Raw genomic sequence first — 17,906 nt, 5'->3', positions numbered from 1 at the left:
AGTGAGTAGAAGGGGAATACTGCCATACGAGGTGTGTGCAAAGAGAGGCTGACCGTCAGTCGGACCGTTGGCTGCTGAAAAGCCTCGTGAGCTCCAGATTCGGCTATTTTATCCCGTTTGTAGCGCCATATGCAGCCACAGCTGACTCCGCCCCAGCCTCGCATTAGGTACGCAATAAAACTCAGTGCGGTCCTCTGATTCACATCTCTTCTTCCCCCCACAGTTATGTAGTGAATTCATGGCATATATCAATTTCTACCTTCTTGTGCTGCTACTACAGTCGCTCCCCGTGTCGGCACAATATGTCGTCTCCTCCACCGCTGCCTGGTCCTCTCAGATCGTTGCCTTCTGGGGTGCGATCCTCATAGCGGCCCATGTCGGAAAGGTCGCCAGTGGAGCAACGGCTCTCTTCTCAAGTGTCCGTATGGCCCTGCGGATCCGGTCGATGACCAGGGCCCTTGCCCGCGGCAATTGGTTTCTACACGCGGGCTGGGTCACCAACAAAGTCCGCACGGATGTTGCCGTGGTGTGCTGGCGCACGCCCGAGGATTTGCAGGGTTTAGTCCGCCGGGTGGCTATGCAGATAGAAACCTTCGCCGCCGGCCGGGATTGGCAGGTTCTTGTGGTAGGCTGCCAGCTGAAAGACCAACCCCCCCGTGAGAGTATAGTACATTGGATCAAATGTCCTCGGAGCGAGAGCCTCTGTGGCGCAAAGGTCAAAGAAACAAACGAAAATCTGTTTCCGCTGCGGGACGCGGACCTTGCTTTTGCGCTGGCCATGCTGGAGCAGTCGCCGCCAGCGACGACAGAAGACATCGTGCGGGAGATGGAGACAAGAATGGATGTGCGCGCGTCGCGGTGTACGTATATTAAGGAGCAGCAACAGGAACTGCAGGTTACGGAGTCGACACTGTCGTGGGGATGGATATTCACCAGCGTAGACCATAACATCACTCCATTCTTGAAGCTGCGGAAGTGGACGAGTCCCTACGGCAGTGACCGTGGGGCGCGAATGGCCTGCGCCACGCGAATGTATCTCCTTGTACATCTGCTTGTTGCCTGTGCCGTTGGACTCATGGCTGCCGCGACGGGCCGTGGGCTCGCGGTATGGTTCATGACGGTGCGGCCGACCCTTGCGACCATGGGGGGCAAGAACGTAAATGGGAACGATATCTTGCAATCATTGCTGTGCATGGACGAGGCGGTTTTTCAGTACGAGACGGCCGACGGATCGCCCTTGTTGGCGGGCGACGTTCTAGCTTCTTCCCTCCCGTGGTGGGCTACTATGTTAGCCGTTGCCATGCCTGCTCTGGAGATGGCCCTTATCATCGCAGGGTGGCTGTACGGCGGATTGAACGCAAAGAGACTGGCACCCTCGGGTGTCGTTGGCCACGGAATGCTCTGGCTGTCCGTCGTCGTGGGCCTTTCGCTGTGTATTCGTGCCTTGTTCACGCTGCGCAACCAGGGAAAAGGCCGTTTGGTAGGGATCTGGCATAAGCACGAGTTTGCGCAGTACACGATTGGCGCTGAGTCGTTGGAGATCTCCGCGGCCGATCTGGCACGTATGGCAGGTGAGCCATCTCCAATCGGTTTGGTGGTTCGCCTGCTGCGCGAGAACAACCCGGATACTATTCCCGTCATTGAAAGTCTCCTCCGCTTACCGATTTTGGCGGTGCTGGTGGAGTACCTTCTGGCTACGCGAGTCCTGCAATATCAATACCAGGGCGATGAGATTGTGGCGAGGGGAAGCAGAGCTATCTCGCCAAAGTCCGAGTCCCCATGGCGTCAATCCTACTGCTGTGTGGTAGTGACTATGGCTTGCGCATGTCTGTCGGCTGTTTACGCATACTACCCACTGCCAAAATGGGTGAAGCTGGTCACCGAGTTGCTCCTCGCATTGAGTGCAGTCTGGTTCAACTCAATTGATCTGGTGGGCAGTTTCATGCATGAGAAGGAAACCTCTGTCTGCTTCATGGTAGCGACTCTAGTGGTGTCGTCTGTTTGGTATGTGGGATTGGATAATGTAGGTTGACGGGTGGCTAGGATTACTCTTCTCATCTTTCAGACCTGTAGAATCAGAATGCATTCGATACTACCGTGGCATCGTACTAGGCATTACTCGACATATTTGTTGTGATGTCAACGACAAATACTGAACTTTGATACATCCTTAAAGACCCTAGCCAGTACACACAGGGCGAGCCTTTTCAGCATAGCGATCAAACGCAAGAAGATCGGTTGTGGTGAACATCCTTAGGAGAGCTGCTACTGGCAGAAGCTGTTGCGAAATATCAATGATTCAGTGACAAATCCAAGATGATCTTTCCCCTAGCGTGTCCCTCATCCAGTCGCTTAAAGGCGTCCTCGAACTGCTCCAGCGGCCAAACACTGTCCACAACACCTCGACACTTGCCCTCCTCCACCAGCTTGGTGACTTTCTCCAGATCTGCCCGATTTGCCGACACGATGAAGAAGAAATTCCGGACATTCTTCCCCTTGCACTCCTCAGGCTGCACTTGCTCGGGAGGCTGACAGATGCTGATCAGAATCCCACCATCCCTGACACACCACCACGCATCTTCCAACGATTTCTTGCCAGTACAATCAACCACTAGATCAACCTGATTCTCCGGCCTCTGGCCCCACTCCTTCAAATCCGCCTCCCGATAGTTGATCACGTTGCTTGCTCCGAATGACTTCACAAACTCGACATTCCGCGGCCCACACGTCCCAATCACCGTGGCGCCAGCCAGCCGCGCCAACTGCACCACCCAGATCCCCACACCCCCAGACGCAGCCGTAACAAGCACCCTCTTCCCTTTCCATGCCTGGTCGCCCAGCTCCCCGATCCCAGACTGCACAAACAGCGCCTGCAGCGCCGTCTGCGCACTCAGCGGGATGGCGGTGCTCGCCACCCAGCTCAGGTTCTGAGGACGCCGCGCGAGATCAGCGCCGGATATAACGGCGTAGTCGCGTGCGCACCCCGGACGGAGATAGTTTGAGCGCGCGTAGACTTCTGTACCCGGTTGGAAGTCGGAGGATGGCGGTGCGGTCACTACTGTTCCCGCGACATCGTAGCAGGGGATCTGCTCGCGTTGTTGGAGGGCAGGGAAAGCCTTTGCCCAGTTGAGTTCGTTAGCACAGGGGCTGACGCAATGCACGTGGATGAGATGCTCGTCCGTTCCTTCTGTGGCGGTTGGGACGGGATGATCTGCGGTAATGACCAGACGGGGTTCCTCAATGGAGGGCTGGAGGAGAGCGCGCATTGTTTTTGGGATGGACATTTTGCTACTATTCGTGTTTTTTTTTTCGATGCTAGTGTTGAGGTGCTACTGTGAATTATTTATGAGGTCAGGCAAGAGGGATATGACGCTTTATATAACCTTATTGGAGCATGTCAGCAGCTGTCTGTATAACCGAATTGCCGGTCAAATATGGAATTCGAGCTGGGGTAAGACCAAGGCTGCCAAGCAGTCAATGACTCACAGATAATTAATTCATACAGAAGAAAGAGCATAAATATACTGACGTTGAGATCTCGTATAGGCCCGACTGGCCAGCCGGGTATTGGTGATTCCCTGGATTCCCGGATACCCGATCTCCCGCAATAGGATAAAGGTCTGTCAGCACTTCGGACGAACTGTATTTAACGACGTCCGACACCGAACTTTCGGACGGATAAGTTTGGTTCTATCTCCATCTAACTCAGCTTCGAATCCAATAGCAGTCGCTGGGCTGTCCTGCGGTTTGTTTTGCGGGCGACAACCAAGGGACTCTTACTTTGGGCTATAACTACCTGACCACTAATCAGGGTGAATCAAGTGAGGGCAATCGAAGTATAGCTTGGAAAGCTTGCTACGCAGTTTAATGTGAATCAGCCCTGCACTGTCCATTTTTGCAGCTTCAGACACAGCACTCAGCCACCACCAGATCCTGAGTCAGGGCGTCCCGAATAGTCGCCTCATGATAGTCAATGTCAAACAAATCGCAAAAGTCCAAAGACTCAGCAGCCATAGCCAGTGCAAAGGATGAGGCAGTCATGTCAGCCGTTACTCCAGATATACCCGTCATGGCGTGCTGTGGTTCTTGCGGCATGGACGGAGAGGGCAAAGGCCGGTCCAATGATAATATCTCCCGCGCGATAACGCTGATTTCCTGGTACGTCCGTTTGCCAAGTGCCCAGTGTTCACCCATGGCCTTGAGAGTCCCCATGGTCACTCTGATCCGTTCTCGATCGAGTCGCAAGTCCTGTCCCTTGAAGACATAGCGGCAGGCGGAGAGGTGGGCGACAGCCACAACGGCAATCATGCAGATAATAAATGGAGTATGGCTGACGATGTTTGTTGGGAGGGTCAGCAGGGACTCGAACTGCTCGATTGAGTGCAGAACTCTCCTGGTGTGCAAATCACTTTCTGGGGAGTTACTTTGGAGAAGGCTCTCTGGTGGTGCCTGCGGGCAACACTTTGACACACCCTCGATGGCGCTATACGCTAGGTTTGATAGTTGCCGGTGAAGGTCGACAATCCATCTACACGTAATCAGTAAGACTATCAAAGAAATGAAGATGGACCCACGTGTGGATAATAGCATGTGCCTTGAACAGAGTCTCATCCAAGGAGCCGTCGGGTCTAAATACAGTCCTCTTTGACGCCGGCAAGAGTGACGTCCACGAGACGTGGATCGCGTCGACGTTAGCACAGACAGTAGTGATGATCTTCAAATCAAGGTCTTTTCTCGCAGCAAGAGCCAAGTCCAAGCTTCGAGTCAAGCCCACCATCTCTGCAAATGACGAGAACTCCCGTTCATCGCCGGAAAACTCTCGCATATCGTACTCTTCCAGAGTTCGCGGGTTTGGAATATTCTATGATCTCAGCAACATAACATACCAGAAGGAAGACCACCTACCCCGGACTCATACTCTTCCTCTTCACAGGGCAAATGAACATCCATAAGGATCCCATCCGTCCGGAAAGGATAACTGTGCGTACTTCCAGCGATATGCGCGTCGGTAATATAAATCTGCCACCAAGTCCGTCGCCAGCTTTCCTCGAGGATCGGATCGTTCCTCCCATGCTCGGTGGCAAAGTTACTCCGATTCATTCCAAGCCCAAGAGCCATCTGGATAGCTTCCTCAAGCAGATCCAGGCCTTTTTCCGTTTCGTCACACCAATAGACTGCAATGGAGTAGAGAAGCACGGCCTGGACTGCGAACGGTGAGACTACATGATCGGTACTCCGAGCGACAGCCAATTCCGCCTCAACATGATCTTTCAATTGCGAGGACGGGATCAATGCGTTATGAAGAGAGCCGATGTACTTCATCACTGCATAAAGTGGCTGTATTGCGCGGCGGTCGCTGACCGCATAACGCTGGATTGCAAATCGAGGTACTGCGCATGGGTGCGCGCTATGAAAGTATCGATAATACAATGAGAGCAGCTGGTCGTCCACAGTACCGCTCGGAGCACTTGTTGAGGTAGTCAAGTTGAAGCCTGGATTCAATTCCCTGGTCCCTGTTTGTGATAGGATTGGCAGTATCGATATAAATGATTCTTGATCCATTTTCGTCCCGTTCATTGACGAAGTCAGAGTGTTCAAGACCCGGCGACGACCTCCCCGGCGTGACTTGACATACACACATTCTTTCTCCTCGCCGACGCACCGAGTACATCGTGGTAGAGCCGCGTCGCATCGAACATGCTTGGCCCGACAGGCCGTGCAAGCGCGGGATGAGCGATGTTTAGATGTACCCAAGTCCGGCATTAGGATAGATAAGTGACAATAACAGATTTGATGTAGAACTGGATTATTCGGTTTATAGAAGGATGCTTACATTGGAATGGGACAAGTCATGAATATCAATCAGTCGGTCAGCGCCGTTGTACCCCGCTAGAATACGCTATTTTTAATGAAGCCTGTTAACCTTGATTTAATGGCCGAGTGTGATTGGTTCATGATCCAGCAAGAACGCCATATTCCGTTCTGGGCAGCTCAATAATCACGTTGTCCATGCACTCTTATCAAAGTCGAGGTTCAAATTGTCTATTTTGTTCTCGTCATTGTCTTTGCCGCTTGTGCCATATTGAAATGCCAGAATTCTCATTTCTGCGTAGAGGAGAGCAACTCCGCAGTTCAGGGTTATGCCGATCTCCTGAACTATATATACAAGTAATAATCCAAGTATCGGAAAGTTCCCATTGTGTATTCTTTACTATAACACAACGCATATATTGGTACGTGCGGCATGGTAACAGTCAATTAGTAGTAGACTCTATTTATATCAAACAATATATTCAAATTGGTGCAACAACACATTTGGGCCACTGAGCATGAAATGCCTCTTCAATAATAAATAGCTGCGAGGTTTCAACAGCCAATCAAATAGCTCAATTGGTAGCATCATTGGTCTAGTGGTAGAATTCGTCGTTGCCATCGACGAGGCCCGTGTTCGATTCACGGATGATGCATTACTTTTTATTGACTTCTATTGTTGTAGCAATTGCTGTTTCTCTGCTCTCCTTTTTCCCTTTGGTTTCCATTCTCTATGATCCGGCAGCTTCGGCACTCTCTTCACGACTTTTAAAGATAACTACAAAAACTGTCCCAACAACATGAGGCTGAAAAGGGTTTGAACTATATAAACAGGAAGAATATGGCTAGTGCAAGACTTGACCAGGAAAGCTGTATTGTGAATAGCATCACCTAAACGACGGTACATAAGACGTCAGCCTTAAGGACGATATATTTCAGTAACTCATTACCAATGACGGAATCTACCCTGCAACGCTCATAGACATATCGAGCTAGCCTGCCTAAGAAGAGGTCTGTATGTCTGTTATGTGATAAAGATCACGCGCACTGGATAGAGCCCTATAGTGCAGATGGCCTCGCCTGTGTATTGAACCGTGAGACTCTGACCCATTGCCAATAGAGAGGATCGACTCTAAGCAAAACAGTTGGTTTCAGGTCGATTGTCTACCCTGGGAAAGCTTCAGTGTGCTCTACCTAGTAAACGCTACAGACGAAGCAAGTGCAGCACTAAAGCCTTGCCAGAAAGATCAATTACGTGAAGATCTCAGCACTTGCACTCAGTTGCGTAGACCTTTACGCAAAGACAGATTTACTGCCTGAAAGCAAATTATACAAACGCTGAGACTGTCTCCATCAAGAGATACGTGGAGTCAAGTCATGATGTAGCCTTGATCCATGATGCCCCCTAGGGGCTATGCAACGTTACAGGGAAAGAAGTGTCATCGACATCTGCTCTGGACGATGAGATCGACGAGCAAGGGTCTTTGATAGGGTATTCTCATGCGTTCTCGACCGTTAACGCTCGACATTACTTCCGTTTTCGACAGGAGTGTCTGGAAGTGTCTCAAAATCCAGTGGAACTAGTCCGGATTTCGACCTGGAAAGATCTTCTAGACGTCCGAGTACAACCCTAAGGACACTTTCAACTGATACCACAGCTCATATGTATCGTTCTGGGGGTAATCGACTCGAAGATTGCCACAGTGCTCTTCTGAAAGCGTCAAGGGCTCCGATCAATGCCACAGGAAGCCTGTAACTTCATCCTGAGTGCTGACTTCACTGACTATGATCATAGGAGATTCAGTCTACTTCGTCATTGTCTAGAACTATGAACTGACCGGAGACTGGGAGTCCATTGCATCAACGATGTGTTCAGGATCTTCCAAGTCCCGAGGCCTTTCTATCCAAGTAGGAAGAAGCAAAGCTATAAGTACGAGTCAAGACTCGTCCAAATCAGACTGCTATGACCGATCATCAAAGACATATCTGCGAAGGACTATAGCAAATATTCCAATTCTTCCATTATCGACATTCTTCTCGAAATGCCTGCCCTTGTCAGCCGCCAAATCTCCACCCCGGAGTCTAACATCTCGGTTCAGAACGGCACCAAGGTGCCGTCCACCACTTCCTGTGGCCTTCTTGTGAATGCAGCCCGCAAGGGCAATGTGGATGTCATCAGGTTCCTGATCTATCTCGGTGCCGACGTCAATGAATACTATGACGGCGTGACCCCACTCCTCGCGGCAGCCATAGCCGGCCAGGAAGCCGCCATGACTGAGCTCCTCCAGAACGACGCGAGCCCCACCGCCCGTGACAGCGAAGGCTGCACCATTTTCAAGCTCCTCCTTGACAACGGTCACTACAACATCGCGGAGATGCTAATCAAGAAGTACCCCGACCTCACCGTGACGGACCCGCGTCTGCCCAAAGGAGAGAAATGGCTCCGGGAGCAGTTCGAGGAGATCTCAGACAATGTGAAAGACCCGAAGAGCAAGCCTAGCAAGGAGATCCTGGAGTATCTCATTTCAGGTCAGCTCCCTCAGGAGGAGGGCCGCTCCGTCTCGGACGTCTACTGGGAGCATATCTTGCTGCGTTATATCGGGGATGTTCCGCTGGATATCAAGCGGAACTACTCCCGCTCTCTGCGTCTGTCGCTGATGGGAACTTTCGACAGATTCTTCCTCGGACATGAGGGCATCAAGGAGTCGGCTAGGCTGCTTAATAGTAAATTGCCTACTACTGCTTACACCATAGAGGGCACCGTGGTGGATGGAGACGGGGGATGGGTGACGGAGCGTTGGAGCTACCATGACGCCTATGGCATCGATGTGAGAGATGGTATAGATTCGTTCTTGATCGATAGTGAGAAGGGAAAGATCATGGTCAAGATGATCAACTATAACGTTTGCGAGAAGACGAAGGGATAGGTCCTGGAGGGTATGTCTTCTGTTCACTTACGTGAAAACCAACAAAAGTATCCTTCTGTTTCCGAAATTTTAGTTTAGTGTTGGTTCACTTCTAATCAGTGAAATTTGTTATTAAGATATGAATCGAATTGGTTTTGGTTTCCTCGCGGCAGTATTGTCGGTTATCCCGCTAAAAAAATGGTGCAGCTACCGCAGAATCAAAGATGTAAAAGCTGCCTCACAGAGCAATGGTCCATTCTCTCCCTAAGCTCAAGAAATTTAACATACAGTGGCAGGTCATGTTGACTTCACAAAATCAATCAAGGACGAAATATCGTCACCGCCATGCCCAGCTGCCACTGCCTTCTGCATAAATTCCTTCATGGGCCGAATGAATTCCGCAGAGACTTGCTGTGCCTCACTGGCGTCGATAATATTCTGAATGCCAACCAATTGCATAGCGAGATTCGATCCTTCGCTGGTGTACTTCCCCTCATCAATCTGCTTTGCCATCCCTTTAGTGTATTCGGTCATTGCCCCCAGCCACGGAACCAGGAGGTCCATGAACTTGACCGCGGGCGTGCTCGACCTCACGAGGGCGGTTGCATGCAGGAAGCCTGAGAAGAGACCGTACATGCCGCTGAGCAGAGCCAGGTCATGCAGTGACGCAGTGCCTGCATCTTCGCCTAGGAAGACGCACTTGGCTAGCACTGACAGGTCGCCCTCGGCGGCCTTGAATGCATCCGGGGACCCGCTGTATAGGACAAGGGCATAAGGCGAACCGATCATGGACGGGGTGGCCATGATTCCGCCGTGAACGTACCGAGCGCCGTGACTGACAAAACGGTCTGATAATTTCCGAGCTTGGTCAGGCGTTCCGTTTGTAAGGTTGATGATTGTCTTGCCGTGGAGGTGGTCAAGAGCGCCGGCGAGAGTTGCTTCCACGGCGGCGTTATCAAGAAGACAGATGATGATCAGATCGCTTGCGTTGATGCCATCCACTGCAGTATGGGAAAGTGTCGCACCCTTTCCGAGCAAGGAGCTTGCTTTTTCTGGAGATCGATTCCATACGGCGACCTTGTACTTCTCTTCGAGGAACCGAGACGCCAGGGCTGTGCCCATGGCTCCGAGACCGAAAATGCTAACGGATGACATTCTGATTAGGACTTGAGAGGAATGCTTGATTTGAATGTTGATTGATCCATACATTCAGCGAAATTCCACTTCTTTATATACACACCTCTTCATTCCATGTTGTTCCATCTTGATATCTACGTGCTTGGTAGCCAAGCGTTGCTTTGAAATCACGGTGGGAACATCTCGTATTTGACAAATCAACAATAGATTGCCAAGTACTTTGGCTCACTTCGCATACGGTTTAACGTGTAGAACCAATCTAGAGATATTCAGGACAAAAATTGGAATTCCATGTGAATATGCAGGAGTACTTGTGGTAATATAGCCGCGAGATGCCCACATAGTAGCGCACAGGATACATTCCCAAAAGACGGAGTCTAAAGAACATCTGACATTTAGAGTATAATTTAGGGAGTGAACTATTATGATCGTACTATACTATGATTATTTAATCCTTATCTAGAAAGTTCTTATTATAGATCAGTCTCTGTGCAATAGGGTTAATCATTTCATGTATTTATAGGAATGAACTAACAGGCTGATGCTTCCTTTAAGAAGTCGCAGCTAATTAAGGCTCACTACGACATGACTTAGGAACACTGACCACCATGAATACAGGTTCGAGAACAATTTCAAGTATAAGCCTCGAGACAGGTCCTTCAACAATTACCACATTGGCCACAAACAGGCCACTCATCACAAGTATAAGAATGACGGATCAATGAGTGAGTAGTTGCTGGTTGCGGTTAGTCCTTGAGCAAATCTATGCAAAGTATATCAGATTCGATTAGACAAGGACAATATGCCCCTCGGCCTTAGGGTTTACGTACAGGACGATATTGAATTTCAAGTTTCTTTGATTCATGTTCCATCCTGTTACACCATTTCCAAGCAAGCCATCATGACACTGGGATCGACTGTTCTACGCCGAATCTTAGCGAGCAAAAACAATGGGCTAGCTGTCAGGTTTTGCCTGTCCGGCGCTGTAGCTTACGCCGTCCACTTTGAGGCCGTATTGATTGACAAGAGTGATGGTGTCGCCATTAGTGGAAAGATGACAATGGGGATGTCGAACACCTTTGTTGCCATCGCGTCCAATACTGCATTAGGGGGTAACACTTGGATTCGGCCAGCTGAGTTATGCCACGTCCCAAGGGAGAGGGGTTTGCTCGTGAGATTGGTGAGAGTAACAGAGTCTTGTTGTTCCTTCGAGCCACCCCGTCCAGGAGCTTTGATGTTTGTCTCTTTGATGGCCACAGAATTCTCGATAAGATTGGGCTGCCCTCTATGGTCAATTAGGTAGTCACTCCAAGTCTCCGATGATATGGCATGCCCAGTCCGATCATCGGAATGGGCTGCCTGGGATGCAAAGCCGAGGAAAATGCCAAGCCATCGGTCAGGATTTGTGAAATGAATAAAGAGTGCTCCGTCTTGAAAGACGGTGTTATCCCCTTCCAGCGTCCTTTGTTGCCCTGGTTCATATGGACATCGTGGATTCCATCCTTCGTGTCAAAACGCGCACCAAAAACATATACTTCAGCTTGGCGCTCAATGGCCTGACGAACTTCAGGTTCTAGCAGATCAATAATATTGTTATCAGGGCCCTCAATGTTCTGCGGCAGAACCCGGCCGCTGTTGACGTTGAACAAGTTACTCCGGATAAAACCAACCCTTGGACCATCAGGGCTTGATTTCGTATCTTCGAGTAGATGGAATCCCGGCTTTAGGACACTGAGCCTGTCGATGATGGAGTGCTGGCTGAAATCGCGATCTATCCAATACACGAGGCGAGAGTCATTCGTGTCTCCAGATTTGATATTGATTGCAGCTCGGAAGAGCCAAGAAATTTCCATCCCTGTCCGGCCAAGGTTGCGTTGAGAGCCCTCCTTGCGACGTTGTCCACTGCCGTCATGATATAATGATAGATGCGGTGACCGTGGGTCATCTTCATGGTGTTCAACTATTGTAGTGCACAGGATATGCCTTCCAGACACCGTAATCTTGGATGGGCATGCTGAAGGTATTTTACAGCTTATCAGTGTGTTAGCAGTAATATCATGCAGTGTTGGAAATCACTATTACTATGTTTCAGTTTCTAAGAGGAGTCAAGGGTTTCTATAAAGCAGCAGAGCCAGTCCATTATGTGAGTCTGATGACCGCATGATGATGTGTAACATGATCAAAAAATAGTTATGCATGTTTCCACATATCTCTCTATTAAGATGTAAAGTGTAAATATCAGGTGAGCTCTGGCCTAGAAGAGTCGATAGGAGTCAAGCCATTCCCTAGCTGATGATTTAGGATTGCTTACATGCTAATGGACCTACACAGAGCATTACGGACCCTTTGGTGGCTCCGTGATTTAGACTTCCGCAGTCTTCAGCCGAACGACGGTTGCGGTACCCTTGTGTCAGGCTCACGAGATACCTGGAAAGCACGGAATGCTTCGTGGATGGACGTCTAACAAGGTGCAAGGCAGCTGGCAGCTGGGTCAGCTGAGCACTATCAAGGGTAGTTGAGAACAGCAGTATGCTCCCATAGGTGCGGAATTACCGGCGCATAGTGACTTACTTGAAGACATATAAGAGTGCCATCCATAAAGATCACTCCTGCCTTATCAAATTGAGAGCTAGGACATGCTAAATTTAACTACCGAACACGCTGCAGCCACCCAAGTTTCACCTTCATTAAAGGACAGAACTGGGTGTGTCCATGCGGATGGTTTCGGACATGACCATCTATTGTTGAATGACCCCAGTCTCCAACCTTAGTGGACAATCTCCCACGAGACCAGTCTTCCGGATTGACGAACGGTCTGTTAGCCATTCTGAGCTAAAGCTTATCTCTCCCCCTATTCGGGACTTGAACTCCTCCTACAATGCGAGTCCTTGTTGGCATCTCCAGCAACGTTACCAGAGCTAGGGACGGGAGCATAGGGATGTGGGATGCTCTCGCGCAACGGATGCGCGGTTCCAGTTTGGATATCCCCCTCGTCCGTCACTTTATGAGCTGCAGCAAGAGCATAGTCACCAGAGTCGAAATAGGTCCGATGCTTTGACCGTCAGAGGTTCTCTTTGGATGGTTATTGCCCAAGAAGCAGCAAGTACCTTGGCCGCTGCGCCTAGCAGCCCTTTGTGTGGCAACTTCCCATAAATGCTGAGGAGGTGCTTCTCGCGCTCTGAGAGCGGCTAAAGTTGACAAAGAGATGAATTAAAGGTGCAAATATGGAAGTGGTCAAACTTACTTCTGCAGAAGGATTTTGGCTCTCTTTCGGATTCATTTCATTGTTGAGCCTGAGCGGAGTCCATGATCACGGTGGGTAAGGGGTGAGAATTCCAAATACGCATTGAGTCGCCCATGCCTCAGTGACATCACCCAAGGTGGGGTGACACTACACAGCGGCTATACTAAATATATACTAGCGCAGGAGCATATCACGATACTGTCCCAGAATATATATAACTGGTTATTGGTAGATCTGCTGACTCCCAATGTTAATCTAGATTAAGTTTTATGAGTGTGCATCTTTGTATACAGAGCAGATTGTCTAATTCAACTGAGATTATCATGCAACAAAGAGACAGTAGTTGATCCTCACATTGAGATTTTTATTTACACAAGAAGCCATGGAGCTATCTTGTCTACTTGACATGCTACGGCAACAAGACCATCAATAATAACACATCAAGAGAGCAATGATATGATTCATCATCTGTGCAGTTTCAAAGTAAACCCCACTATAGGCTGCTGGATTGGGTTGAACTACACATTAGGCAGGAGCTGATGCTTTAAAGTTATCTGCATGAACAACCCTGCCACGATTCCACGGGGATTGTCCGGAACCCATCTCTGTTGTGCACACAGCACCTTCAGACTAGCTTCAAGACAAGCTATGAAGAGGCCTTTGCCTTGAGAAGACGCTAAGATTGGCTGCACTAATGCGGAAGCGAAAATGAGCCATCCCCACGTACTCCCCACTTCACGAGGCGTTCAACTTCTCGGCTGCGTCGAACCGGATCTGGAGGATGACAGCCATCGTACATGGGCTTTGTGGGGTACCATTGCACGTGACTCGGACTGGGATGCGTTGAGGCGCCTCCGTATCTACGCTGAGAAGACCATGGAACCTAGCAATGGTCTCGATGGATCGTCTTGATTTTTCTATCTTCGACGACCAAATCACTCGGAAAGAGCAAGGTACAGTCAACGAATACTCAACGCTACCGGTATTGTATCCAGATCACCGACGAGTGTTTGGATTGCATTATTTGGAAAGCATCGCCACCAGATGAACCGACGGTCAACAAAGAGGGGTTTGTCAATAGTGTCGATGCGAGCCGAGAGACTTATTCGCATTGGGATGGCGAGAAAGCACTGAAGACGACGATGGCCATTTGCAGGCTGTACTCTGCTGGATGTGGGCTGGATGAGAGTTTGCTACGATGGGTTCTTATTATTAGTACGCAACAGCCATGCCTGGGGGTACGAGTATCATAGACCACCACTTATCATGCAGCAATGAGATGAGGATTTCGTGAAAGAGCTCGGTCTACATACCCTCGATGCAGGAATACACTATGCATCCCATTTCACGTCTAACCATGATTAAAGAACGAACTCAAATTAAACCCATAGACAAATGGCCACGGAAATAAACCGCATCTCCCTGTCTTCCATCCTGATTTACCCATAAGATGCCCATCCCAGTCAAAACAACCATATCCTATTGCGTCGGCATCCACGGCTCACACAACTCCTGTGGCAGACTCTTGATACAAACCGACTCGGATAGTTTCACCCGCTCAGCTTTCTTGTCCTTCCCGACCTGCACCAAGGCCATATCAACCTTGAGATAGATATCATCCCCCACAGCCGTGAGCTGGAGCTCGCCATTCGCGCACTCCAGATCCACCCCGATCGTAAACGACAACTGTGGGTTCCCTGTGAATGCTCCGAGGCAGAGACCCGCAACGTGCACTTCCATGACCGTGTCGAAGCTGAGGTGGTTGATTGTCCCCGTGACCTGGTGTTTCTTAGCGGTTGGTTATCACACCAAAAGGGGGGGAGGTACATTGATGGTTCCGATGGTGGCATTGAAGGATGCCCACTCGTTTTGAGGCGGCCTTCCGAAGAAGTTCAGCGACGAGGATTGTTTGTTCTGGCGGACGTGGTACGTGCCATTTTTGGATTTTGTGGTGGTGAGGATGGCGCCTATCCTGTAAGTATTGTTGTTGTGATTAAGTGGTGCGAGGAATGCGTACCTGTGAATAGGGCGGAGTCTGGCCTTTCGACTGTGGAGTTGAGGGCGACCATTTTGGGGTAATTTGAGTATCTGGATAGCGGATAGTGTGGATGGACAGTGTGAGCTTGGTCTTGAATTTGCAAGAGTTGAAGGGATTGGATATCAAGGCTTATTTAGAAGACGTGATAGTAGGAAGGGATAGTGGTTACGGCATCCCTTGCATGCAGGCTGGCCTTTCTATTGGAGTCGATCATGTCCATCTTGACTATTGCTTTGTGGGACTTGTCTGATTTGGGGAAACAACCGACTGGCATGGAAGAGAGATCTGGCGGTAAGACGAAGCCACGTCAAATCACATTGCTTCTTCAACAGAAGTTCCAATGATTTGATACGCTCTAACTCTGATGCAGCTTACTGCAGAGCAGTTCTCATGCAAATGTGATTAATCGCAAGTACCTTATCACACGTACCTTGAGTTCGTCGATCATCAATGATCGCTAGGCCCAATGAATAATAATAGGTTGTCTGGAAGCATACTGCTTGTTTCACGGCAGCAGGAGGAGAAATAGCCGACAGTTTGCATCAGGATAACTTTACCCCCGGCACTGTCTACGCCTCGCTTTTCAGACACTGGTCTATGATCTTTGCCATTTCCAAACACTCTTCATCTCTCATCGTAGTAGTGAAGACTTGAATAGAGCATGGTGCTCCTTCCAGCTGCGCGAAGTTGTCTAAATGACTGTTAGTCAGAGGAATAGGCCTCTACATCAGCAAAAGTACTTACAGCTCGGTCCAGCCTGACCCGGAGCAAGCTCAAAAGTCTCCCGAGCATCCATCTCGTTGACCCGTCCGAAGGGGATAATGCATGAAGGATACTGAGCATCGTTAGACGAAATTTTCAAGCGACAAAAGAGACAAGCTTACGTCAAGACAGTTCAGGAAAGTCGTGTACGGTGCAAGCCCAAACATATCGTGCGGAACAGCCGTGTTTTGAGCTGATGGCGCGAGACAAATATCCAGATCGTGGCTGATCCACATCTTCCTCCAGGTCTCTCGAAGATCGGCTCGCTTGGTGTTCAGAGCAGCGAGTCTTCCTAGTCGGTCTAAATGGCTGAAATCAGGTAGGTAAGTTTTCCCCGCCTGCCTCAGTATCTCTACCTGACGCTGGACGTTAATGAGAGCAGGCACCGGTGGCTCGCCGGTCGCTTGTAAGTGTTCCATGGCTCCACTGTCGAGAGTAAAGATATTCCATGCGACCTCGTTGATCTCCATTACCTTACATTCCTCGGCTGACAACTCGATGATATGATGGCCTTGAGCTTTCAATAACTTGACGGCCTTCGCTAAGGTCCTTTTCACCGGAGGGTGCAGAGGGAAGCTAGAGTCTGGAGGCACGACGCCAATTCGCAAGGGATGTTTGACCGTCGCCTGTCTCCAGGGTACATCGATGACCGAGGAATCGTACAGGCCGGGTCTCGCATCGATGACTGTCTTCAAAAAGACCTCAACTGCATCCATATCCAGAGCTAGCGGCCCTGCACAGGACAGGATGAACTTCATTCCGGGGGTACTACAGCTGCGTCCGCCACCGTTTGGGATACGAGATGCACTGGGCCGGAATCCGTACGTTCCGCAGCATAGAGCAGGGATTCGAATTGAACCTGGTTTGTTAGCCACTTCCTGTCGACCAGGAGCTTTCTTACCTGCAATATCGGTTCCGACCCCTAGGGGCGATCCTCTCATGGCGATAAGAGCGCCTTCCCCTCCGCTGGATCCTCCGGGTCCTAGAATAGTATTGTGGGGATTCAATGTACGACCAAAGACATTATTGTGTGAGTCGGCCGTCTACGGTAGGAAATGGTTAGTGATCATACATCCGAGACTAGTACGAAGACGTACCATCATTGTTTGGGGAATATTCGTCTTGACATAGATAACAGCTCCCAGGCTCAGCAGAATATCGATCAAAGGCGAGTTGTCGGTCGATTTCTCATCCAGAAAGGAGATCATGCCAATCGACGCATGCGTTCCCTTGACGTGGAAAAGGTCTTTGATGCTGATCGGCAAGCCATGCAACGGTCCTGCGGATTTGCCTTGCACCTTGAGTTCGTCTAAATATTTGGCTCGCTCTTGGGCTTCGGGGAACATGGTCTCTGTGAGGCAGTTTACCTATCTAACATGAGAATGATATCATACCAGTGCCAAGAACATTCATACCAATTGCTGCGCCACTGCAGCTCGCTTGGAGAATGCCAATGTCACTTCAAGCGAGGTCAGTCGCCCATCTGCCAATGCTGACAGAAGGCCAGACACGGTGTATTGCTCTGTGATTTGCAGTTCTCGCTCGGTTAGGATACCAGCTTTGCGAACAGCGTCTCCTTGAATCAGGTCATTTCTGTTCTCGGCTAGTGGTAGCTGGAGGGAAGAGAGGAGGCTTTCCGGGATCTTCCACTCAGCGGGGATCTTCTGCAGGCATTCCTGCTGTTTTTGGGCGACTTTGTGCTGCCAGCCGGATATGGAGTTTTGGGAGTCCATTTGTATAATCCGACAAGCCTGGGATAGGGGACGAGTCTTTAGTATGTGTGGTGGGTTTAAAACGATACTACCGAGTGCTCATGGAAGCACTCTCAGAATTTATATCGCCAGCATTGGAGAAGTCCTGAAAATCTCAACAAGCCAGCATCCAACATAAGGCCACCTGCCATTCTGTTCTCTACAACACCCAAGATAAGCAATACCTCGGCAAATTGCTAACACAACACCAATTAGGACGGTATTCCACGATGCGAAGAACGAGGGGTAAGGATCGC

General features: G+C 49.8%; 9 protein-coding genes and 1 non-coding gene across 10 annotated transcripts; 3 read left to right on the top strand and 7 right to left on the bottom strand.

The window, feature by feature from the left end:
* Positions 1-238: 238 nt before the first annotated feature.
* On the top strand, positions 239-2,032 carry AFUA_5G01300 (uncharacterized protein; the record flags this gene model as incomplete). The annotated part of the gene is made up of 1 exon (XM_743119.1): positions 239-2,032. One exon carries the CDS (start codon positions 239-241, stop codon positions 2,030-2,032), a length of 1,794 nt encoding a protein of 597 aa, XP_748212.1.
* A 259-nt stretch (positions 2,033-2,291) lies between these two features.
* AFUA_5G01290 (NADP-dependent oxidoreductase) lies at positions 2,292-3,407 on the bottom strand (the record flags this gene model as incomplete). Its single annotated transcript, XM_743120.2, has 1 exon — positions 2,292-3,407. The coding sequence occupies exon 1, from the start codon at positions 3,282-3,284 to the stop codon at positions 2,292-2,294; it is 993 nt and encodes a 330-aa protein (XP_748213.1). The 5' UTR covers positions 3,285-3,407.
* A 496-nt stretch (positions 3,408-3,903) lies between these two features.
* Positions 3,904-5,763, bottom strand: AFUA_5G01272 (putative C6 transcription factor; the record flags this gene model as incomplete). Its single annotated transcript, XM_001481437.1, has 3 exons — positions 3,904-4,528; positions 4,575-4,861; positions 4,906-5,763. The coding sequence occupies 3 exons, from the start codon at positions 5,761-5,763 to the stop codon at positions 3,904-3,906; spliced, it is 1,770 nt and encodes a 589-aa protein (XP_001481487.1).
* Positions 5,764-6,396: 633 nt separating this feature from the next.
* On the top strand, positions 6,397-6,467 carry tG(GCC)9. The gene has a single exon. It is a non-coding gene (tRNA).
* A 1,386-nt stretch (positions 6,468-7,853) lies between these two features.
* AFUA_5G01260 (ankyrin repeat domain-containing protein) lies at positions 7,854-8,738 on the top strand (the record flags this gene model as incomplete). Its single annotated transcript, XM_743123.1, has 1 exon — positions 7,854-8,738. One exon carries the CDS (start codon positions 7,854-7,856, stop codon positions 8,736-8,738), a length of 885 nt encoding a protein of 294 aa, XP_748216.1.
* Positions 8,739-9,014: 276 nt separating this feature from the next.
* On the bottom strand, positions 9,015-9,872 carry AFUA_5G01250 (NAD(P)-dependent oxidoreductase; the record flags this gene model as incomplete). Its single annotated transcript, XM_743124.1, has 1 exon — positions 9,015-9,872. The coding sequence occupies one exon, from the start codon at positions 9,870-9,872 to the stop codon at positions 9,015-9,017; it is 858 nt and encodes a 285-aa protein (XP_748217.1).
* Positions 9,873-10,345: 473 nt separating this feature from the next.
* Positions 10,346-11,930, bottom strand: AFUA_5G01248 (uncharacterized protein). The gene is made up of 2 exons (XM_001481436.2): positions 10,685-11,930; positions 10,346-10,617 (listed from the first exon to the last, which is right to left on the bottom strand). The coding sequence occupies exon 1, from the start codon at positions 11,705-11,707 to the stop codon at positions 11,150-11,152; it is 558 nt and encodes a 185-aa protein (XP_001481486.1). The 5' UTR covers positions 11,708-11,930; the 3' UTR covers positions 10,346-10,617; positions 10,685-11,149.
* A 148-nt stretch (positions 11,931-12,078) lies between these two features.
* Positions 12,079-13,134, bottom strand: AFUA_5G01245 (uncharacterized protein; the record flags this gene model as incomplete). Its single annotated transcript, XM_001481435.2, has 3 exons — positions 12,079-12,906; positions 12,962-13,042; positions 13,099-13,134. 3 exons carry the CDS (start codon positions 13,132-13,134, stop codon positions 12,706-12,708), a joined length of 318 nt encoding a protein of 105 aa, XP_001481485.1. The 3' UTR covers positions 12,079-12,705.
* A 1,443-nt stretch (positions 13,135-14,577) lies between these two features.
* Positions 14,578-15,356, bottom strand: AFUA_5G01242 (uncharacterized protein; the record flags this gene model as incomplete). The annotated part of the gene is made up of 4 exons (XM_001481434.1): positions 14,578-14,877; positions 14,963-15,070; positions 15,116-15,226; positions 15,306-15,356. The coding sequence occupies 4 exons, from the start codon at positions 15,354-15,356 to the stop codon at positions 14,578-14,580; spliced, it is 570 nt and encodes a 189-aa protein (XP_001481484.1).
* A 349-nt stretch (positions 15,357-15,705) lies between these two features.
* On the bottom strand, positions 15,706-17,631 carry AFUA_5G01240 (putative general amidase; the record flags this gene model as incomplete). Its single annotated transcript, XM_743125.1, has 4 exons — positions 15,706-15,858; positions 16,021-16,941; positions 16,996-17,265; positions 17,314-17,631. The coding sequence occupies 4 exons, from the start codon at positions 17,629-17,631 to the stop codon at positions 15,706-15,708; spliced, it is 1,662 nt and encodes a 553-aa protein (XP_748218.1).
* Between the last annotated feature and the right edge of the window lie 275 nt (positions 17,632-17,906).

This window comes from Aspergillus fumigatus, chromosome 5 (genome assembly GCF_000002655.1).
Source record: "Aspergillus fumigatus Af293 chromosome 5, whole genome shotgun sequence".
Classification (NCBI taxonomy): domain Eukaryota; kingdom Fungi; phylum Ascomycota; class Eurotiomycetes; order Eurotiales; family Aspergillaceae; genus Aspergillus; species Aspergillus fumigatus.
This window is presented reverse-complemented; position numbering and strand designations above follow the sequence as displayed.